We start from the raw sequence: 24,432 nt of genomic DNA, 5'->3' as shown, positions 1-24,432 counted from the left end.
TAATTGAACTGATAATTTGCTTAATTAGACCTTTTTTTAATGGTTTTCAGCCAAACAGTTGTAGAGTTCAAGTTACTTATAAAATGTTATAGCTAACTTGAAATATGCACTGCTGAACTATGAACTGTTGAAGGGGAGCTGCTCAGAACAGTTGCTCAGTAGTGTCAATTGTGCAATTAAAGCAGGATTTGGAATAGCCATCAGACAAAAACACTAAACAAAACAGTACTGTTGCATTTTGATGCATCATGGTAAGGGGACACCTACTGGGCTCAGAATCCCATCCCTTCTAACAGCGATGTCCCATGAGATGCATTCATTGAAGTTTCCCAGTGCTATACTAAACGATGGAACTGCACCATGATGAACCACGCAATACAACTGCACTGCTACTAAAAATCAGGTCACTGACAAGTGACTAACAGTGCTTCCTGCAATTGAGCTTGCAGTGATAGTCTGAGTGTGATGCCAGAGGCATTTTTGAAGTCAGAGGTACTGTAAAACATGTATGAATGTACTTTCAAAACAGCTGAGAGAGAGAGAGAGAGAGAGAGAGAGAGAGAGAGAGAGAGAGAGAGAGAGAGAGAGAGAGAGAGAGAGAGAGAGAGAGAGAGAGAGAGAGAGAGAGAGAGAGAGATTGATTACCGTTTGGTTCAAGTAGAATTGTCTGAATAGAATCACATCCATCACTTCAAACAGAACATGATCCACAAAAAGAAGAGATTACAAAATGTTGCAATAAACACTTTTAATAGTGAACCAAAAAAGCGAAAAAAATAAAAGCAGATAAAACTGTCAAACATGTCTGCTATCCACAGCAGCTTAATGTCAAAAAATAACTACCACCAACAGAAGCAGTGTTTTTTTCTTTTATATATATTATATATATCCACTATGAACAATGGGGACATACGCAGAATGGAAACAATTTCTAAAGCAGAGGCAACAAAAAACCCAATATAAAACAAAACAAAAACACCAGAATTAGAACTACAAAAGAAATAAATGTCCTAGAGCTTGTATCGTCTTGCTGAAGCTACTGTACACAACGGATAAACACAAGGGTTACTAATTAAGCATGTACTGGGCAAAAATCAGGGGAGCCTAGCAAAAGTGTTGGTGGGCTTCAGACTCCCTGGAGTATTTTAAAACATAGAAGTAAATATGCATTGTATGCAGATATTTCGAGTACACCGAATTCCCGATTCGTCCCTTGAAAGGCTTACTTGGTCAAGACCAAGGCGGCTTCTTCCCCAGGAATTACCACTTTAAATAAGGCAGCTAAAGGCTCAGCACAGGGATAGAGACGGGGCAGCTGAGAGAATTCAAATCCGGAGCTTAAGATTTACATAAACCCTAACCCAACTCTTAAATAAGGTTAGTGTTTGGGCAATGGTTCAGAGAGAGCGTTGTGTGTGTTTAAAAGAATGAAGTAGTTGTATATTGGCCCGTCTTTCTGTACCTATGCCAGAGGCTCTCCTGCATTTCTGATGCTGGGATTGACAGAACAGGGCAGGTGCTGAACAGTATTTATTTGACCCCTTATACAAACCTGGTGCACAGAGAGTGTTGCGAACTACAGGCTTGAGCTTCATAGTAAGTGGCGTGGCAGGAGGAAAACACGATTGTTACATTTCTAAAGGCGTAGATTTAGATTTACTTATAATCTATATCTAATAGCTACTGCTGAATCAACCTCAATACACTGCATCACTCTCTCTCTCTCGAAATATCTTTAACAGAAGGGGGGGGGGCGGGAGAGATAATATAGCTAGAGCTAATAAGAAAGTGGGTTTAAAAACATTGGTTAGCACACCTTGATTGAGTACCGATGTGCAGAACCACATGTGCACATTTCCAAAGAAGACACTGTATGAATCACACCACACAGTCCCTACAATGGGTTTCTGTGAGCAAATCAACAAATCATTTTTGCCCAGCCATTTTTTTTGTTTGTTTTATTATTGAAGCATACAGAACTCTTTTTGCATTATTCTTCAAAAACAAGTTAGTAAATTAGACCCCTGTTGTATAATGTCACATTTGAATGCAAAACATCAAATAAAGGGACCAAAAAGTAATGCAACTAGGAGAAAGGCCAAATGTTGCACACACTATATATATATATATATATATATATATATATATATATATATATATATATATATATATATATAAAGAATGTCAGATTACAAACATTTACACATGCATAGTGAAAAAAAAATCTGTAATTCACACAATTGTAAATTGTTATTAAAACTACCAAGCACCAAATTAACCTAAAACATATTTCTCCCTGTGGGTTTCTTCTTTAAACACCTATAACTCACATGTGCACTTCAGAAACAGAGAGCATGTTCAATGACATGAGGTACCCCCCCCCCCCCTCTAATGTTGTACATGGCTGATTCACATTACAGCAGCCTTTGCATTACTCGAGCTTGGGTTCACATGGACCCCTTACAAAAGTTGCATTTGTTCAAAAGGTGAACCAGATTCTTCAGCGTGTTTGTTCAAAAAGTGAACCAGATTCTTCAGCGTGTTTGTTCAAAAAGTGAACCAGATTCTTCCAAAAAAGACTCCTCAGCGTCACTAAAGACTTTAAAAAAAAAAAAAAAATTGTAATAGATTTTTTTTTTCTTTTTTTTTTTTCTTTTAAACATTATTTAAAAGGACATATTTTCTTGTTAAAACCATAACTATAAAAGTAATGTACTGTATTCTTGGGTATATAGACACACCTACAAAAATGCACATTATTTACAAATATACTGTTATGGTGTAAACCTATGATTAAATAAGTATAACGAAAGATATATATATATATAATAAAAAACAAATACACATACGTATATTGAAATGTAGGAAATCACCTAAAACACTTTTTTGGTGGGGGAAAAGAAAAAGCAGCAAAGATCAAGGCCATGTAAAAAGTTAGTGTCACTTGCCTGTAGTTTCACAGGTAAAGGAATAAACCCAGGGCTAGTTTCACAAAGCAGTTCCAGGGAGCAGTCTGCTAAACCCCATTCACCTCCATAGAAAACAATTATTACAATTGAAGAAAATAACATTTATCCTTTAAATCATATAGACTTGCTGGGTGGATTTCTACTGAGCTTCGTCGTTATATCGGGGGGGGGGGGGGGCAGTTGTTTTTTAATAAGATAGCTTGTTAGCTAGCAGTGCTTTGAGAAACTGAACCCTGGTGTAACTTACCAGGCTTTTCTCATGCAGGACTTTACAATTAAAATAAATGTACCTTAAAACATGACAGAACGATACTGGTGGATGTACAGTCCAAGAGACACCAACTTCTAAAACAACACATCAATACACAGTGAAACTGATGAGCATCTTAAGAGTGGACAGAAACCTCAACTTCACTTTTAATTGTGACCCCTCCAGAGCGGGAGAGATCTGACAAACTACAGCAAGAAAGGTTTGCAACAGAACACTACAAAACCACTGCGCCTTTTCCTTTCACAGGAAACACAAGCCAGTTTCACAACAAACGCTAATTGGAGTCTCTCTTTTTCTGATGATTAAAACCTTTAAACCACTTCACCAGTCTTGAAAATAAATAAATACAATAGAAGTGATACAAACCAACATAGCGCACAGCGTGAAATCTCAGGGAACAGTGTGCTCACATCCGAGCCCCAGCCAGGCTCTTAATCACGAGTTCAAACTCGTTCTGATCTGCATTGTGGATTAAAGGTTAATATCACTGATAGCCATGGCTCATTCATCTTTTTGTTCTTTTTAATAAAATCATTTTAGTAGACATCAGCTTGAAATGCAAGGCTATCCGCTATGCAAGTCGGCTAAGAATGAACTTCACAGCATGGCAAGCCATTATTTGTAAATTAGTTGCAGCTGGGACTTCAGGTTGCTAGGAGCAAAGTGACAATCACATTCACATGGGACAGAGACTGGGGCACCACTTCCTGCTTGCAAAGGGTGCAGGGAAATAAGAGTTTTAATAACACCACCTCCCAGCAGCCTTTGCAATTTCCAAATGCTGGGTCTCCTTTGAGTTACGTGATTGGGCAATTCTCCCATGATTCCAAGAAGCAAGCTAATGATCCAAGCTTAAAAACACTTCATTAATAAAGCAAAAACATGCCTACCATGATAAAAGTGTAGACTGGTTCAGAGAAACACAAGCTGTTTTTGGTCTGGCTTTACACATTTTAGAAATGCTGCTGTTTACCCTTTAGATACATGCAGTAAGACTATTCTGTGATGTGGTGTGAAGCTTCAACTTAGGAGTTGCATTATCCCTTTTCTGAAATTCAGGTCATAACTTTTTTTTTTTTTTTAGTCAGTCAACATAAGCAACATTTTTAAAACACACATTGTTTATTACAATAAGAAAAACAACAAATAAAACTAATTAAAATCGTAGCATTGGGAAGATACTCAACAAAGGGTTAACCCAAACTAAGGAAAGCTTAAAAAACATGTTCTGCGATTCATCACTCCTGACTGCTGAGGCTGGTTATTAATCTGAAGGGGAGGAAGAGTATTTACTTTTCTTAGCTTTCTCTATGAAAAAAGGCGAGTTTGTCATGAGATTTAGAATTTGTATAACATTGACCAGGAAAAGTACAACATGTGCACTCTGTAACAATCACCACTGAATAAACAAGCAGCTGTTCTTTTGACTTCCTCTGCAACACTTTGCTAGCCTTTCTGAACACAAAACTGACCGTTTTTCAATGCAAAAGAAAATCTTCCCCCATTGCATTGAATACATTAGTGCATGAAATGTGGACACTGCAGTGTTGGTTGTGAGATTTTGGCTTGTGTTTTCTTGTTTATTGCATTCTGTACACCTCAAAATGAACTCAGCTGGAGGATGATGCTGTGATTTTCTGTTTCAGGGTCATACTTTAATACACTGGATCATTCTGTTACAGAAACTCAGCAACATGCAAATGTCAATGCTAACATGGTACAGCAAAGTAAGTATGCGGCATACAATTCAGGGATGTAAATAAAGACTCCTATTGCATAGCAGTTTCGCCAATTCACAATTTTAAGCTTGATTAGCCCCCGCTGTACAGGTAACAAGATCAGGTATCTTATTAAATTCATAGTAAAACCAGGAATGGATGAAATCGCTACGCAACAAGAGACTTTATTTCCATCCTAGTAATTAATTTGTTTCCTTTTTTATATATATACAGGTTAGAGAAAAGTTTAGCTACTTCTATACAACTTTGTATTTTTGTGTTTAGTTAACCACTTGGCTGCTCCCGAAACACATCACAAGACATTAAATTAATTACTAAAAAAGGCGCTATATATATATATATATATATATATATATATATATATATATATATATATATATATTCATAAAAACTTAAAAAAAAAGTTAGGTGAACGCAAGATGAGCAACTGAGAAACTGGAGAAAGAAAGAGAGGGAGAGATTGCCTGGCAGCTAAGTGGTTCACTTTTTTCTTTCCTTTTTTTTTTTTTTTAATTAATTTTTTTATTTTTATTTAAAGAGCTTTGTCCAACCGTAAAAGAAATTACACAACTAATGCAAGTAAAAATAAAAATTAAAACGCAAAATACTATCTATAAAAAAAATCTTTAAAAAAAGAAGGAAAAAGGTACATTTGTAATTTTTTTTTTTTTAAATGGATTTCCTTTTTTTTTTTTTTTTTTTTTTGTTAATATTGATTTGTATTTATTTGAAATAAGAATAATATCCGTTGCTACCTGTTGAGCTGCCTATGCTGAGTTCCTGTAACAGGGCCAGGGGATCACTGTTCTTTTTCGTCTGCTCGGGCAGGGGTCTTGGTTTTGGGGGTGCCCGCAGGGCGCTAGCATACGACATGGTGGGGGGTTTGCCCATGCCAGGGTTCTGCAACCCGCTGGCGCTGCTGCATGGTTCAGGACTCGGCTGCTTGCTGGGCATGAGCGGAGGGAACTGGCTGAGGTGCTGCAGCGTGGTGCAATTGAACGAACTGGACAGCTGCTGGACACCTTCAGCCTTCATGTGCTCCTCTGCAGAACGGACTACCTTTGATGAAGCTGGAAAAATCAAACAAAAAACACACACAAAAGATTACTCGGCAGCAGAACATTTCCACCCGCCCCATATATTCTCTCCATCAACTCCTAGAGCTAGACTTCCTCAGTTGTGTGTGTGTGCGTGCGTGCGTGTGTGTGCGGCAGCTGGAAGAACCTACCTAAAAGGTCCCTGTGTGGAACTACTCTGCTGGGTCCATTGCATGGAATGTTCTGAAATGGCACAGAGGAGTTGGCGCTGGCCCACAGCTCTGGGGATGTGTACTTGTATGAGAGATGGTTATGATGATCCAGAAGCTCCTTACACTGACCGAGACCACCTGGAGCAGCGCCTGAATCTTCAGGGAACGCCTGCACAGAACTAGAAGAGATCCTTCTTTGGTACAGTGGCCTGCCTGGTCCTCTAGGCTCATACTGAGGAAGGGGAAAAAAAGGCACTTAAGTAAATATATCCACAACGCTGGTAAGACACCAAGGCGTCTGATCAAAAACAGAGTGCCTGGGTTAAAACATAAATATGCTGTAGCTTTCACAATTTGAAAAGCACTGGTTCCGCTTCGGGAGAGAAAAAAAAACAAAACATTTGCAGTCCCCGCTGTCTGTAAATCAGCCTTCACACTTTACCAGACTGCATTCAGTCACAAAACACTGACAACCAGCCACCGAGGGAGATCCTCTCCATTAGACCGGATCCTTCAAGGTGTCTTAAACTGCACACATGCACTGTTACATATGAACTGAATATAATATATAAAAATAATTGCAATATTCCGATCTATACATCCAGCAAGAACAATTGGGTAGATGTAGTTGCTTTAGCAGAAACATCTCAAACCTGTATAAATGTACACAAATTAGAGCGCTTAGTTTGTTCAACAGCATGCTGTTCAGCAACAGTTAACATTTGTGCCTATCAGGATATGAAGTTCATGTATTATTAATCTGGTTCCACTGGGCTGCTAACTAACAATTTATTCAGCATTGTTCTCCTTCCGCATTACAGACTGTACCCTGAGAAAGATGAATACTGACAGGAAGTTCTCCTAACCATGTAGCAGAGATCTGAAATGCACACCAAGCATCAGCAGGACATGCACAGAACTGTATAACTGAGTGATTTACATTCATCATGATTTAAAAACAGCAGGCTGGAACAGAATCAGGTTGTCGTTACAGCATAGCACGTCATAATAAAACACACGTATTTAAAAGATCTAACCCAGGGTCATTTCAGCCTGAATTTATTAACAAAACCAAGAAAATATTTGTAGAAAATGTATTATGTAAAGGGGAACCGCACCATGTATGTGAATATGGGCTGCAGGGAGAGTTCCGGATAACTCCAAAGCCCAAGAAAGACCAGCCATTAAATATATTCTTTATGAATTCCCCTACACATGCCTTCCTTACCAGCAAGGTTTGCCATTCAAGACGCTTCTTGCGACGGGTAAGTATAGCATGCATGTAATAATGGGTGAACATGAATCTAGTCTGTGCTGAGTAAGCGGAAAATCCACATGCCTCGCGATCGGTTTTCTCCTACGCTGTTAACATGGAAACAGGTTCAACATTGCAACACGCTCCTTGGACAGCTGCAGGGAGGCAAGCATTCCATTCAAATCAGGACTTGGCGCATTTTAGAGAAAGAATGTCTTGCTAGGTCCTTGAAAATCACTTTAGAAACCTTCAGCTAATTCAGAGCACCAGGTAACCACACCTGATCCTCAAAAAGCAAGTCTTGCCCCAGTGTAGATGCTGCTGGAATACACAGGCATTTCACCAAATGTTGGCGACTGGAATTATTTTATGAAAGTACTGAAGGATCAAACTTGTTCTGTGCCTGGCAACTACCCCAGAAAACAGTGCAGTTATATCAGAAATAAACAATAACACTGAAATATTTAACAAGAAACTAAAACACACTGTCCAGAGACAGACCTGCACAGGACTGGTGTGTTATGTTGTCTGTAAATTTAGCAGCGCATTGCTGAATTATATTGAGATTGTTCCAAATATCTGATTAAATTGCTTCCAATTCATAGGCGATCCAGCCTCAGTCCAAGGCCATGAATACTCAGCAACTCTTGTGCACACAACTTAGCATAAACCACGTGAGAGAACCACACTTCGAACTGAGAATTTATGCAGTTTCACGCCTTGTTTTAACACATCTGTCTAATCTGTCTTTCCTGCAACACCCAAATAATTGAGCAGGATACAGGTCAGATAACAAATGTGTTTCAGACGTGTTTAACTTATTTAAAAAGAAAAAAAAAAAATCTTTAAAAAGATTTAATTAATCATATTCCACTTAGCCAAGCAGCTCCAAGCCTCTGGTACAAAAGCGAACATTTACACATCATAAAACATGAACGAAGTACTATAAAAACAAACCAAGACGCACTACAGGGATAGTTAACCTTCTGCTAAAAGTGTGCGATTGCCAGCACAATGTGGTCTGTGGCTCAGTGGGGCACCTCGGAGATGGAAGGCTTGCCCCCAAAAAGCTACACCAACACACTTCTATCCCCAGCCGATTACATTTATCACCTGGAAACACCACACAACTTTCAAAAATGACTTCTTACTAGTGAAGTCAGCCTCATTTAGATCTCCAATATGAATGCTGTACCTCTTCTATGTTGTGAAGTGAAGCAGCAGACACCGTTCGGGGCGAGAGCGGGTGAAATGATTCCCGATTGCTGGCCTGCTGTTGGTGATGCTGAGTATGCTGATGGTGCTGCTGCTGCTGTTGCTGTTGCTGCTGCTGCTGCTGCTGGTGATGGTGCATCTGCATCAGGTGGACCTGCTCCTGTCTGTGGGCTAATTGCTGCATGCCGTAGTGAAAGCCCTGCCCCAGCATGTGGTTCTGCTGCAGGCCAGGGTGCGGCCACTGAGCCTCAGGGAGCAGGTACTTCACTGGAGGAGGGGTGGTGTGTCCGGCCGCCACGGGGAAGGCAGGGTTGAACATCTGGGCTTGGCGCTGCTGAAAAGCCTGGCTGTTGATCATCTCAAGCTCTTGGTTGGTGTCCCCATAGGGGCCTGGGAAGTGGCCAGTGTGGTTGGAGTTGGCCGAAGGGGAGGGGAGGGCTCCAGGATTGCGGGGCTGGACTTGCTGGACCTGCCTGTACTGCAGCAAGCGAGACTGGGGAGGGGGCATCTCCGGCAGGTCGCGGGGCTCGCACTGCTCCAGAGGAGGCACCTCTCTGAGCAGACCGGGAAACCTACAAGCACCAATAAAGAAAAATAAATTAATAAATAAAATTCAATCTGTGATCGGACTTTGCGATTCAGAATCTTTACATCTGAACTTGACAAAATGTATCCTGGATTCACACTGAAGAAAGGAAACAGGAGCACAGCATTTCGATGAAAATGGTCACAAAGACGGAGTGTCCTGTTATTTTGGTAACCACAGATGACATCTGAAACAGCTGAACGCAGATATACTGTTTAGATAAACCATACCTTTTTTATGGACAAAGCAAAGTACATTCTACCTGTTTTCATAAACCTCTACTGTTTTGAACTGATCAGAGGGCAGGGAGGAGGTGGGATTAGTTTCCTCTCAGACAGCTATCAGTGGAGCATTTGAAAACGGTAGAGACGCTTTGTCACCATTGTACCTGGGGTATCCTGGCCCATGCTCCTCCTCTGCATTGTTGCCCAGCCTCCAGTTGCCTCTGATGAGCTGCTGGGGGAAGCGCAGGGACTGCTGGGCTAGAGGATGAGCCAGCTGCTGATGCAGAGGGAAGGCCATATTGTTCTGCAAAAAGTGATTGTGTTCATTCCACTGGTGCAGTCTCGTCTGCTGACTTAGAGCTTCCAGTGTGCTGACCCCCTGCATGTCTGTGAAGAAAGAGCAGCAAGGAAAGCTTGCTTAATGGGCTGCACAAGCCATGCATGCATGAACGACATTTTAAAAAATGAAAAAAGAAAGGAGGAGGAGAAGGAGGACGGGGCTGTCCATCTACACCAAGTCTACCTTACAAACATAACGCAAGGAAATTAAGACAAAACAAAACTTACAGTCGGGAATTTCCACTGAAGAAAACCCCACCATTAAAAATCCACCGATTAAGGTTATAATTTAAAATATAATACATACATACATACATATACATATAACGATGGAAAGTGCCATTCCCATTCTGTTGGATAACTTGCAAGTTTGTCAAAGACCTTCTCAACTTAAAGCACACTCCATTATTACTTTACACCACACTGCCTAACACACAGCAGTGTAGGTGTGTGCAAGTTTATATAGGGTTTATTTAAAATGACTGGCACCTGCATGTTCTGCCTCTTCATCTACATACCTAGCGCTTCCCCCAGGACGGCCGCCTCAGAGTTTTCTTCCACGAAGCTGTTGAGCCGGCTGGGCTGAGCTGGTGGTGGTGGCTGCTGTGCGCTGAGCTGAGGAACGGGCCGCATCGCATTATTCATCTCCTCCGGCACCATGCCGGGCTGCTCCGGAGCCATGGCCTCGAGGTTCGGGGAGTGCAGGCCCCGGTGAGGGAGGGGGTTGAAGAAGGAGGGGTTGTGACCGGCCTGGAAGGCTGGAGAGAGCTGGGATGAATGCTGCTGGGGCAGCTGGTGCACCTGGCCAGGTTGCGGGGGCAAGTGATTCTGAGGGGTCTGCTGCTGCTGCTGGTGGACTCTGAACGGGGGCCGGGGGACAGGGTACTGGTGTGGGAACTGTCGACCGGAGGTGTGGGCAGGAAAAGGGGGGTTGGGGGGAGCCAGGTGGAAGTTAAGCGGCCTCTGGGCTGGGTTTTCTTTCCTGTGGAGTCTGGCATTTGGTAAATTTAAGCTTGCTTGGGGGTCAGGGCTTCTGTTCTGTCCAGCCTCAGGTTCCACCTGAACAAAAATAAGAAATAGTTTAATATCCCAAAAGGAAGAAGAGCTTGGACTCCCACAATGTTTCCCCCTCCAATACAGCAGCAGTTGCATTGGCTTTCTAAAATCTGGTATCTGACATCACAACAAATAAAAGCAGTGCTACTGTATTCCAGAAACACTCCGACTGCTGTGCAAAAAGCTGCCCTGCAAACTACTTTAAAATTCTGAAAATGTGAAGTATGCATCTCAAATGCTTTTCCGAGATAAGAGTTGTTAAAAAGCTCTTAATCCCTTTTCCCTGACCAGCTTCACATAGCTGGTATTACTGCATTCAGTTCACCTCATAGAATAAATAAAAGCACGATACCTGTTTCTCTTTGGAATCAGGTTTCCTTTCTGGGGTGTGCAGCCTGTTTTGCTCAGGTTTTCCATCCATTTTACCTGCATAAGATCAAAAAGTATTAGTAGTTATCCTCCAAGATATACAGAACTATACATTGCAAGGTGTCATAACTCTAAGCGAGTTCCTGAACAGATCAAAATAATTACAGAATAACTTCTCGTCTGTCAAATTAGCGTCCTGAAGATTCTAATTCACAGGAGTGATGACATGCAAAATCGACCCATAATATCCAGAGAAGAATGTAACCCATTACATAACGTTGTAAACAAGGAGTTAGCAGTAACCTGTTCAGCCTGATAAGGTAATTATGCACCCAAGGCTACACTGAAAACCTCTGGACATTTTAAAATCACACAGTAGCTTTCGCTGTAGATGACATTTAATAGCATCTAAATAATCATCTCTAAACCTTTTAATGTTATCAGCTGTGTTTATAAATGGACGCCAGCATGGCACTGTACATGGTCTATTTTTAAATCCTGGACAGCTAATTGAACAGAAAATTATTTTGTTCAGATTAGGCATGGGTTTGAACTCATTATGATCCTACAGACACAGGAACTGTTTTATTTTTTAAAAAAAATAAAAAAAAAATAAATTAACAAAAAAAAAAAAAAAAAAAAGCAGAATACTACAGCAATATGCTTTCTCTTGTCAGGCATAAACCAAAAGGTTTGTTTGATGATTGGGAAAGGTTACTCATGGATTACATTATTGCTAAATGTAAAAACGTCAGCTTTACAATATGAATTTCCCCAGAGAGCCCCATCGACCCAGCAGCACAACACAGCGCCCCGCAACTCTACGCACCGTTCCTGCTCTGCTCTTCCTGTTCCTTCTCCTGCTGCTGGTTCATCCCGAGCTGGGAGGGGTGGCTCCCACTGTAAGGGAGGGGGGATCCGCGGCCGTGGGCTTGCAGCAGGTTCATGTTGTACGCCATGGCAGCCTGGTGAGTCATGAGACGAGGGTCCACTGCAAACCTGCCCTGGTACCCCGGCCAGGGAACCTGGAACAAACACAAGTGTCACCCGACTGAGTCCAGCGATTCACAGGGGAGCCTCTATTATTATTATTATTATTTATTTCTTAGCAGACGCCCTTATCCAGGGCGACTTACAATCGTAAGCAAATCCATTTCAAGTCTTACAATACAAGTAATACTCTAGGGTATCTGCAGTAAACATACGGGGATGCATACTGCATGAGCGACTATCCTTAGTTTAGTGAGTGCCAATAGCTCTAGCAAGCTCAACTAAGGTTAGCAGCTCATATAAAACTGCATGTATGAAGTTTTTATATATATATATATATATATATATATATATATATATATATATACACATACATATATATATATACATATATATATACATATATATATATATACATATATATATATATATAGGTTTATATATATTTATATATATATATATATATATATATATATATATATATATATATATATATATATATATATATATATATATATATATATATATATATATATGTATGTTAAAACATTCCCTGTAAAAAGGACACAAATGCCAACGTGGGCTTCCTTCATGATGCTGACCACCGGCAGAACACAGTCTTTTCCTTCCAACAAAAGGCAAGTTTCACCTTGAGTGCAATGGGGTTCATTGCAAAAAATAAAACCTTGCACTGCCAACGCAACGAAGCATCTAAACAAGTTTAACACTTTGATTCTACTGATCGTTCAACTTCAAATACCTCGGCCACAAAGCAATAGGCATTTTACCTACAGGCTAAAAAATAAATTAAAACGAACCCAAGATATGAAAATGTGCGACCAGCAGGATACAGCAAGGGGCTTTTGCAGAAGCTTTATTACAGCAAGGGGCTTTGCAGCTGCTTTATTTTTTGTAATATTTCAATAGCTTTTGTTTCTATAAAATCACTGTTCACACTGTGTGCTAAGGGTGGTCGGTGCACTAAAACTGTTAATTCCGAATGACAAACCGCACCACGTCTTGAAGAGAGCAACTTAATGTATTTCAAGAGAGATTCAAAACAAGTAGATGGCCCCGGCCCCTCCGACGAGACCGACTTTAAAAATGAGCCCCGTAAAAAACAGATGGGTCTCCGTCCATCTCAGACCTGTTCAAATGCATCGCCTGCCTACCAGAGAAGCACCCTCCAGTGAAAGGCAAGCCATTTATTTCATGTGTCTGCAGTCACTGTAGTTTCCATTTTTATTGCAATCCTCTCACTGGGTGCCAGAGCTAAATTTTTTTATTCCATTTGGGTTCTTCGTAGTTCAGTTCTTGCATTTATCAAACAGAGTTTCCCTCTGACAAAAGCAGACAAATCCCAATCCGTCCTGTCACCGCCACTTTAGAAATACACAGCATCAATTGAACCTCTAGTAAATGGCTGGTGACATTTAAAAAAAAAAAAAAAAAAAAGGAGAGAGCTACCATTTAATGGTGGCTTCCACTTTAAAACTCAACAGTAAATTCATATATATATTTTTGTTTTTATAAAACTCACAAACAGCGGCAGCACTCTGACAACAGTTGATGCCTGTGCTAAGCTGATAAAACGGCACAGGTTAATTCCTAATTGAACAATATTGTCTCTCTCGACACTGAAAAATCAACCATGCATGTGAAAACTTGAGCTTTCAGTCCCCCCTCAACTTTGCAGAAGGTTTTCCTTTTGTTTCATTTCATCTATAGGGTCATTAGAAGTATTGCTCATGTAAAAGAAGAGCAACAGCCGCCAAGACTTTTAAATCAGAACTAGATTATTTATTAATAACAAAACTTGATTATCTACAGTTTTGATCAAGCTTTGTTGTGTTCAAAAACCCATTGGAAGCCCAATTTAGAAACATTATCACGAGGAAGAGATTTAGTCAAGAGATTAAAAAATACAAACAAGGGGTTATAGGCATTATCAAATGAAAAATTCAATGTAATTGTTTTTTTGAGTGCATTATAAAATTTAAACATAAAAAAGAGGCATCATACTTTCATCTTTTTTCTCAGATATTTAAGTCCCTTTAGAGCCATGCTGACATTTTAATCAAACACCTGCTGTCTGTTCCCTTCCGTGGTTGCCCGATCTCTACTTCAGATTACGGATGTTTTACCAAACGCAGGGTAACGGCCTGCAGCAACTCCCATACTAAATAAGCACCTTGACCCACCTGATAAGCTTACATAGACTGTTATTCTGCAAGAGCACAACGTGCAGTCTAATAAAACAGTACAGCTGAGGCCCGGAAGCAGATCACATCTCTGGTCTCTTATCTGGACAGGCATGAACACCACACTCATTGTTTATTGGCACTGCAATTTGAAGCACGGTTCAGCTGCATTATTTCGGGCAATCAGATCAGATACCGTCAACCTCTGAACAACGTGCTGCTGAAGGGCAAAAATCTGCTTTTAACAAATTACATTTTAATCTGAACTAAGCATTTTTAAATTGAGTTGGGTTTTGTTTGCTTAGTGCACACCGTAAATGCACTAGTCACTACCCTCCCATTTATCTTTATGCTGGAAAATAACTATTCAGGATAAGCTGCAGAGTATAGGCGTTATCAGTACTGAAACATGCACCACCAAATATCAACTGGTGTTATTAGAGCCGACACGTTCAGCTCAGAGCAGCACATGCTAAACTGGCAAACAAAATAAAACAGTGGGGAAAAAAAAAAAGAAATGAACCAGACAGTGTAGTAAAGCAACAGAAGAAAATCTACTGTTAGCAACACCAGACGGGAAAGCAAAGGAATGTGCAACAATACAACTGTGCCCGTAAACAGTAAATAAAAAAAAATGCATGATGTTTTCATTACTGGCCTCCATCGCTGTACAGTAAGTACATCTAGAATGAAAATGGGTTGTTTGGGTATATATAGGAATTACTGTGTTGGTCAGAAGTGTAAAAAGTTAACGATGTATATATATATATATATATATATATATATATATATATATATATATATATATATATATATATATATATATTATAAAAATAACAAACAATCAATCAATCAATCAATCAATCAATCAATAAAATAAATAAAATGTATATTACTTACAGACAAAGGCATTGACATGACCATGTTTCCCCCATACACAGCTGGCACGTAGAGGATGCTTGCCCCAGTGTGGGGGTCTATCCTCTGGACTGGGCTGGGTGACTTTCCCAGGGTAGGGTGGGTCCCGAGGGGAGGACTGAACGCTCGGATTGGGTTTCCAATCAAAACAGATGGATTGGGCTGAACTAGAAAAAATAATAAATAAATAAATAAAAAAAGAGATTACAACCCAATGGTACAAAACACACGCACGCACGCGCACACACACACACACACACACACACACACACACACACACACGAATGTCAGATGGACAACTTACCAAATCCTTCCACTGGAAAAGTTTCACTCTGATTCTGATGTTGGCCTTTACCCTACACAGAAGAAGAAACATGTTAAATGTCCTTGTAGTTCCCTCAACTGTATCTTTAAAAAGCAGCACTCCACATTACAGGAAACAAGAAACACAGACTGTTCACTCTGTTAATTCAAGGAAGTTACAGGAGAAAAACCCAGCTCAACTACTGCAACGGCAGAACACAGAATCAAAATGTTGAACTTAATATTTAACAGCAAGGTAAGCAATAGACAGCAACACTAAAAAGGACACTTGAAGGAACATGTGAAGAGTACATTTAGACAGCATTATAAACCACCCACCTAAAAACTACAACAGGCAGATATCCACAATGAAATGTCCATTGCAGGGTTTGACCACGCGACATTTCAAACTGCAGTCCGATCCTAAAAACTACTGAGCTACAAAAATCTATTGAACAGCACACAGGTACGTCAGCAATCAACGTGTCCAAAAAATACTAAATAATACAAAACAAAAACCCTTTTTCTGGACTAATGGATTATTAGTTAAAAACATGAAAGACTAGCTCTTTGACACAATTCTGCAAAGACATGCCTATATAATTACAGCGTGTAGGCCTACATCTGCATAACAGGCCGTGCCAGTTTAAGGCATAATTATGATCGGGACGTGACAGTCTTAAAGAAAACCGCTGGATGTGATCGTGATCGTGTTTTCTATTTTTACCCCAGACGTTACTTTATAAAAAGCCAACTGAAACCTTCCTTTTTCAGTCTTCTGCAAGGCTGCCAATCTTGTAATAAAAGGCACCAGTCTGCTAGGACTATGAGATGACCTTTTTCTTTCTACCCAACAGTGCATTCCAGACACTCTCTTCACCTCGCCGGCTGCACAAGCAAAGATCCTTATTGCTATTCTGAAACGGGGTTCACCGTGCCCAGCTTTCAATCAGTGGCACTTGGGTTTGAGAAAAAAAAAAAAAAAAATGGTGAAAGAACACCAAAGGCGGTCACGTTTCCTTTCTCTGAAGACATCAAAGCCATGCATCTTAACCCTGTCTGATGCAATTCCATGCTTTGTAAAGATACCTACACACAGGGGCTTTGAAAGGAATAACTGTGACGGTACATACAAAGGCTGGCGTGCCATTTCACCGAGTTATCTACAAGCAATGACTTCGTTAAACAGTTGTGTTGATCACCAAACAGTCAATACCTTGCTATTTATCCCATTTCCTTGTTGCACTGAATCTATAAAATCACTGGGGGGGATATTAAAAAAGGGATACATCTTTAGCAGTGCTACAGACAAGCAGACACATATGTTCACAGTACAGTCAGGGAGAACTGAATTTAAGTCATAAAAGTTTTTTTTTTTTTTTTACTAAACCGGTGCAGATTACAGACAGACCGACCGACATCAAATAAAACCTCCAATTACATTAGAGTAAGATGCTGTAAACACACACATGTATATGTAGGTACAGACACCTCCGCTATACCTCAGTTGACAGGAATAAGGGATCCTTGGGGAGGGGGAGCTGAAGGAAATGCCATCAATAAATTGCTATTCAACCCTGTCTTCCTACTGCTCAATAACTGGCACATGCAAAAGCAGTCAGAAAACGATGGCAGATCCTGAAATCCAGTGTGGCATTGTTCCCCGTCACAGGCTAATGAGATGTGGCATTAGCAAAGCACTTGTGTTTCCCAAAGACACTCGTGTGGAAATCAAGTAAAATTGCTTTTTAGAATGGATGTCAAGTCAAGCCAGAGCTCGCCATCTGATGTCCTCCCAGCGCCCTTCAGGGATTAAAAAAATGGATCAACGTAGAATGGTTTAAAAAGAATCATCTGATTCCAAAAGGTAAATTATATATTTTTTTAAATATATGACCTTCGTTATGGCAACACTGGGATCCAGTCGATCCAGCGTTCTGTAGCGCTATCGGCCAAACATTTATAAAATGATATAAAGCTAACCTACTACCCTTTTAAAGCTCGTCAAAGGCACAAAGACCAGGAAACATGCATTTGTAAATGACTTGAGTGCAGCAGCTGAAACAAGTCAAGTGTGAAACTGTTAATTGAAATAGCACAATAGTAACAGCTTAAACGTATAGACTGGGCTCGAACATTGGGACATGACCGGAAATTCAGCATGTTCAACCTGTCTGGATGTAGAGGAGCTCAGAAAATGGAGTTTGCTTTTGAAGCCTTTGTTAATTAGAAGTGTGGAGTCAACATACACTGAGAACATTTCATCCTTGTGGAGGAGGAGAGGAGAGAAGAGTTGAGAAGATATGCCTGTACGTCTACACACACTAGGGGCCTTTACAACAAAACAAACACACACCTCAAGCCTGTAAACATTAAGCAGTTAGGTGTTTAAACCTAATTAAACACATTGCAGAGCCAGACAGACACATTGATATGCATCTCTGAGTGCCAGCCACCCGCTAAAATCACTGGTTCACTTTCTCAACGCACCCCTGGAGAGAGAAAGACTGTGTACTGCTCAAAAGAAATGTAACATTCGTTAACAATAGCTAAAGCAACGCGAAGTGCTGATGCATGAAACTTTTAATGCTGTGTAGCGAACACTTGTGGCAGCATTTTGTGCACGGAGGAGAAAATAAATAAATCACTTAGATAGTCCTTTAGAAAAGCACACCTTCATGGTCTTGACATTTTGAAGGAGAACACAAGCGGTTTTCTTTAAACTTACGAGAGTTTAAAGAAAACAGAAACAGAGATGCTTGTATTTGACGACTCGGCTGAACACCACACTGCCAGCAGCTGAGAGGGAGAAGCATTTTAGCAAGGGGGAAGCTTTAAAAAAAACAGAACCAACAAGCCCCTCGTTCCTGAAAGCTTTACGCCTCCCTGCTAGTTCACCTCCATGGCCTCCAGCTCTGTGGTTATTTAAGCGTGTAAATAGGGCTTATTTCTCAATAAAAACACATTTAAAAAAAAAAAAAAGGTGTTTAAGTGTTAAAGCATGAATGCTAAAAACAGCGAGACAATAGATAAGCCTACAATGAATTTAAAACATTTGCACGACTACATCTTTTTTTTTTAATTTTTAGAAACGATGACACATTGTGTTATTGCGATTTGTAAATGTTCACATCGTAGCTGTCAAGTCTGAAATGGCAAGCTATCCCACCAGTCTACAATATTATTACTGCCTTGGAATCGAAGCGATTTTTGTGTTCCTGTTGCCAACAAAGAATGTCGATACTTTTCTGCATGCTGTCAAGTGCTTCCACAGTACAAACAGTAAGGGGAGCTATGAAAGGGCGAGGTTAATATCAACGGAATACAAATCGAAAAAAAAGAAAGCAGTGGCTCAAGGAAGGATGTGACTGTAGGGGCTTTTGCAGGTGGTGCATGCTTGCTAATCACTGTATTTTTATTAATTTTCAGTCAATGACATTCATGCCCCCCCCCCCCCCACCCCCGAGCACAGATGCTTATCAGTGTAGCAACACCTTGATGACAGCTAGGTTATACCTTAAGTAACTATGCTTGATGGGAAGAAACAGTGCTTTCTACACATTTAAACGAGACCCTGTGTATATCCACCAGTGTATACATAAAGACCACTTCCTGTTGTAATCTTGTGTTACCTTTGGTGGAGATTGCTGCTGCTGTTTGATGGAGGTTGCAGGGTGCTGCTGCTGCTGCTGCCTCAGAGCCCTGGGGATGAACTCCGGAGCCAGGGGATTGAGGACGTAGGTCTTCTTCAGCTCCAGCGCCTCCAGCTGAGCCTTGATCTGCTCAAACGTGATGCCGTGGAGGCTGCTGTTCTCATGACAGATCTCAATGAACTGCTCCCAGAACTTCCTGAAGGAACAACAGCAACAGAACGGAGTCAGCGAGAGATTCCTGACAACTTTGAGACAAATTACGCTTTAACAGCAAGCGGTTAATCCAGAGGAGAGCCAGGTAAAGTGAATGCACAGCTCGCCCTCAGAGACCTGTGTCAGCCATTTATGGTGAGAGCTTCAACTCTCTACAGATTGCTCTCTAATATACTGCATGTAATTACCTTCCCTTTTTCAATACATTTCTCATACAAAATGTAGGAAAAGTGGAATGAAATGGTCTAAAGATGAACTGGACTGTACGTTTTTTAGTGTTTGTTAATTGCAGAACATTTTGTGTTTTGCTCGGCTGGTGATTATTTAAAGCAGTAAAAGTTAAGCCAATTATTTTCTGAACAGGCTCAATTAAATGGTGGCAGAAAGAAGATGATCAACGATTCACACAATTCTACACACAAGCTACAAAATCAACTCAACAACAGGGAAACTCAAATCTAAACATTTTGCCAATTTCTTTTGCTGCAATGACAAAATCTGACAGCAAATAGGCTGGACAAAGAGACAACTGGCAGGATGTCATTACTCTTTCGATTATTATTAACGGTGTGCACACCTGGATAGTGCTCCCCCCCCCCAGCAACAATTTAGAACCTAAATGTCAAAACAAGCCATCATCACGCAAACCATTCACAGCAACAGCAGCCTCTTATTTCCCTTTAGATGTCTGTAAAGGAGAGACAGACAAACACCTTAAACAAACCGAATAAGAGGAGGCCATCCGTGAAGGAAGCTCTTTCGGGTCTAACCGAGCAGGTCACAGGTCTTGCAAAAGGCAAGCAATTACATGGCTGGCTCAGCTGTGAAGAGGGAGGAATCAGTACTAATTTTAGACATCCAGCTTCACTGTTGGCGAGAGGATGAGGGGCAGGAGACTGCTCAGGTTCAACCAAGTACACAGTACTGCCACATTGCATTGAGAAAAACAGACAGGCAAAAGCAAAAAACCTGCAAAGCAAGTTCAGCTCCCACCAGCATGGTGCTTTGAGCTTTAACCTTCATAAATCTGTTCTGTTGAAGGCAACAGTGAATGGCAAATGACCAAAAAAAGAACACAAATTGAAGCCAAGGCAATCTCCAGTCAATTTGTTTAGGAATACATGTGTTCCATTAGGTGCTGTGCTTTACATTACCAATAGCAGCGAATACGCCAATCTAGGCAATGTTCACACGCACACACACACTCGTCAATACAAAGAAAGCATCTCTGATTGGATCTAGACTCTGCACCTTTGTAAGAAAGCAGCTTTGTACTTGTAAGCCTGTGTTATTCATTTATAACCCTGTCCATATTAACATGTCATCCTGCAACTGCTGATCATTTTGTGTTTCGGCTTAACACCCCCCAAAAATAACAACAGAATAAAACCTCCTGCATGTTAGCTTCTTTATCAAAAATATAAAGCGGTCAAGCCTGAGCGATTTCAGTTTCTGTTAACTGTAGGCAAACATCGTGCTTTATAACAAAAGAAAACCCTCTTGAAAGCAAGCTGGCTGTGCCAACGTAATGAGGCTTTACTGGTGTGTGGATTCATATATTTATTTTTAAAAAGGTCAAGCATAATTTAAGCTACATATTAATGACACAGCATGTGAAGCTACTGCAAAAGGAGCAAAGGGCTGTCTAGATTTCTTAAGCATTAGGTGAACTTTAATCTCTTATTAGCGGTAGGTCTGGAAATAAATTGGTACATTTATAAAAACGCACCCATTTGAGCCAACAGCTTGTTAAAATAAACCTGCACTCCCCCTCAATCACATCGGAGTATTTCAAATGTTCTGAATGTTTTTATTCTCTCTGTTTTCTTACTTCTTAACAGTAGCCCCTTCACTGCTTGAATGTTTGTTTTTTACAATGCAGATATTTCACAGATCATGCTGTAGGTGAAAGGTTGGTGTTACAGTCCAAGCTCACATGTGACATCTGGAACAAATACATCTCCAGACAGCAGTTGTAATTAATTGAAACCCAGACTGAACTTTACCATGATGCGGTCATGCCCAGGTGTAGTCAAGTCCATGGAGAAGCAAGTATCAGATGTTAATTGGATATAATTACATATAATTTATGAATGCAGTGTCAAGGACCGTAATGAAATAATTTAAAAACGGACAAAGTCAACAAAGCTTTTCAACATCCGAGTGAGAACACGTTTGGTTGTTAGTAGCTTATTGATCCCAGAATCTCATCAAGCAGCTTCTTGAAGGATCCCAGGGTGTCAGCTTCAACAACATTACTGTTGTGTAAAAAAGTGCCCCCTATTTTCTGTTCTGAATGCCCCTTTATCTAATCTCCATTTGTAACCCCTGGTCCTTGCTGAAAAAGTCCCTTGGGTCGACATTGTCAATACCTTTTAGAATTTGGAATGCTTGAATCAGATCGTCGCGTAGTCTTCTTTGTTCAAGACTGAATAGAAGGTATATACAGAGTGTCTTTTTTTATTTCATGGATGGTTAGGGAAGAATCTCTTCTACCAAACTGTTGCTCAAGGCCCACAATAAAACACAAGCCTCTTCTAGTGCCTATAAAATAGCCAATAAAAAATGATTTACCAAGAATATAAATCAGCTGATCAGCTTCCACCATGCTTTTGACATAGCAAAGAAACAAATAAACCAGCAGCAGTTTCATCTTTCATACTTAACTGAGCACTGACAGATACAAGCAGGGCACTTCAAAAGCCATTTCAGCAGAACAGGGTGCACTTAAACTAGCTATTGTCAACACACTCTGACAATTGTCAATTAGAATAGCTGAACCTCTTAGACATCATTTACTCTATTTATACCCTTCTCAAATAAAGAATATCTGGTAGTAAAGCTAAAGAGAATGGTTTGGGACTCCTGAGGGCAACTGGACCCTGCAAAGTCTCAAGGAATTGAAATGCTCAAGTAAATACGCATGCTATTTCAGTGGGGGTGTCGTTGCCAAACAGATTCTCTGTGATAGTCCAATGACCCAGTCAAGCCTGCAGCGACACGTGCCAGGTCTCTGTTGAGGAAACAGCACATGTTCTTCTGAATGCCCCAAGCGCTCCTTCTCCCTCCTCCCTGCTATCTGTCTTTCCTTGCAAAAAGCAGTTTTACTGGAGTGTGAAAGATTGGGAATAAAAACAGACACCTCAGGAACAAGCTGCTGCGAGTGTGAGAAAGAATTTCTAATTTTCACAAGCTAACCACATCACCTTTATAACTCTACCATAAAGATAATTAATTTCACTGGGCAAACTACCAGTTGCTCATGACAGCATTGTGGTGGTTATATATTGTTTTTCCCACTGATGAGGATGTTTTCGTTTGCAAAAAAAGATAAAGATGTTTGCAGGGCAGATACTTGGCAGTTTCTGTCCACCTACACACAAATGCCTTATGATCCACCTATCTGAGAATCCCCTCTTTCCAATATCTCTTCCATTGATTCCCTGCATTTCTGCTCTGCGTTTCTCTTCGGGTGGAGTGAAGTCACACAGGGGAGGGTGGGAAAGAGATTCACATAATGCCTCACGTTAAAAGTCTTAATTACCGAGTATAGATTTACTAATTATAAAACAGCACAGATTAGTTTAGATTACAGGGGGTGGGGACTGAAGCAGGAGAGTAGTTCACACGGCTAGGAGAATTCACTGGACGATGCAGATGATGCTTTCAAGAAGTTTTGATGCTGCAACTCAAGGCAACTGGCAGGTCAGTGCACATCAGATCCTCGGAGTGGCTGAAAATCAGCCCAAACGTGCAGAACCTAATCCGATTCAGGACTGAAAGGGTTAATTTGTAAAACGTACCTGCATCTCCCAACAGAGCAGAGGGCAATGGGATCTCCGACCACAGCCACCAGGGACTGGGACCTTGTGATCGCCGTGTTCAACAGCTTATAGTTGGACAGGAAGCCATAGTCCAAGTCCTCTGTGGAGTCCTCGACCATCTGCTCCTTTCTCTTTATCGCTGTCTGCTTGTGTTTGCAGGTGTGCCTCGTCCTCACCGTGCTAAGGAACAGCACTCGGAATTGTTTTCCTGAAAAATGATACATTAAAACCACCCATGTCAATCAAGGCAACGGTGCGAATAGACGCTAAGAGCTGGCGCTGTAACAACGATATACCGACGCTAGGATTTCAAGAGTTCAAATGTCTCTTCAGAGGTAATGGGAATTTCTAACTTTTAAGCTCTCGATATAGATTTTATTGATATAAAATTGTGAAATCATCAATCTAGAAATGTTTTCATAAAAATAAAAAAGCACATACATATTTTTAGGGCTTTTAAAAAGTTCTAGCTACTCAGATTGGTCCTTTCAAAGCCACGCACCCTGAACATTCAAGACTCGTTCAACGCTGACATCGGACATTCTCTTCTTGCGCAGTTCTGCCCGAATCCGGAACACCTGGTCTGCGTACGGAGTGACCACGCCGATGCTCCCCTCATCCAGTTTACCCCAGGCGACCGGCCACTTCTTCCGCAGCTCCTCCACTCTCTCCACTATCTCGAACACCTGCAGCACGGATGAGACGGTGCACAGCGTTATACAACACGTACTCAGAAGACCCAAAGAAACCTTACATTCACACCATCTACAGTCACTGCAAACCTAAAACAAGAAACAATCACAAAAAAGCTATCACGAATAAAATGTACTCTTCCACCTTTACTGAAAAGCCATAGCTGTTAAAACAGAAATGAGAAACGTTTTTAATACAATATACTAAATTAAAGTTCTTGACAAACTACAGATTATTAAGAGCTCATTTATATGTTAAAATAAATAAATAAATAAATAAATAAAAATTGCCTTTAAAACTCAATAGGGGGATTTTAAATATCACTGAACCAAGAATATAATTGGCTATGTATTTGTTAATAAATG

At 40.6% G+C, this 24,432-nt stretch overlaps 1 protein-coding gene across 8 annotated transcripts in view; it reads right to left on the bottom strand.

Moving 5' to 3' along the window:
- Window positions 1-5,463: 5,463 nt before the first annotated feature.
- LOC117424633 (probable helicase with zinc finger domain) overlaps window positions 5,464-24,432 on the bottom strand; it is a 40,589-nt gene continuing 21,620 nt past the window's right edge. For 6 of the 8 annotated variants that reach the window (XM_034041206.3, XM_058992268.1, XM_058992269.1 and 3 more), the window contains exons 20-31: window positions 23,877-24,060; window positions 23,354-23,582; window positions 19,317-19,533; window positions 15,686-15,737; window positions 15,364-15,548; window positions 12,102-12,297; window positions 11,256-11,329; window positions 10,366-10,906; window positions 9,673-9,895; window positions 8,679-9,270; window positions 6,208-6,460; window positions 5,464-6,049 (exon numbers count right to left, since the gene is read on the bottom strand). In XM_034041206.3, coding sequence (XP_033897097.3) covers window positions 5,703-6,049; window positions 6,208-6,460; window positions 8,679-9,270; window positions 9,673-9,895; window positions 10,366-10,906; window positions 11,256-11,329; window positions 12,102-12,297; window positions 15,364-15,548; window positions 15,686-15,737; window positions 19,317-19,533; window positions 23,354-23,582; window positions 23,877-24,060 — 3,093 coding nt within the window. In that variant the 3' untranslated portion in view covers window positions 5,464-5,702. The remainder of the gene's footprint in view (window positions 6,050-6,207; window positions 6,461-8,678; window positions 9,271-9,672; window positions 9,896-10,365; window positions 10,907-11,255; window positions 11,330-12,101; window positions 12,298-15,363; window positions 15,549-15,685; window positions 15,738-19,316; window positions 19,534-23,353; window positions 23,583-23,876; window positions 24,061-24,432) is intronic. The other 2 variants (XM_058992270.1, XM_058992271.1) reach the window with 2 other exon arrangements.

This window comes from Acipenser ruthenus, chromosome 19 (genome assembly GCF_902713425.1).
Source record: "Acipenser ruthenus chromosome 19, fAciRut3.2 maternal haplotype, whole genome shotgun sequence".
Classification (NCBI taxonomy): domain Eukaryota; kingdom Metazoa; phylum Chordata; class Actinopteri; order Acipenseriformes; family Acipenseridae; genus Acipenser; species Acipenser ruthenus.
This window is presented reverse-complemented; position numbering and strand designations above follow the sequence as displayed.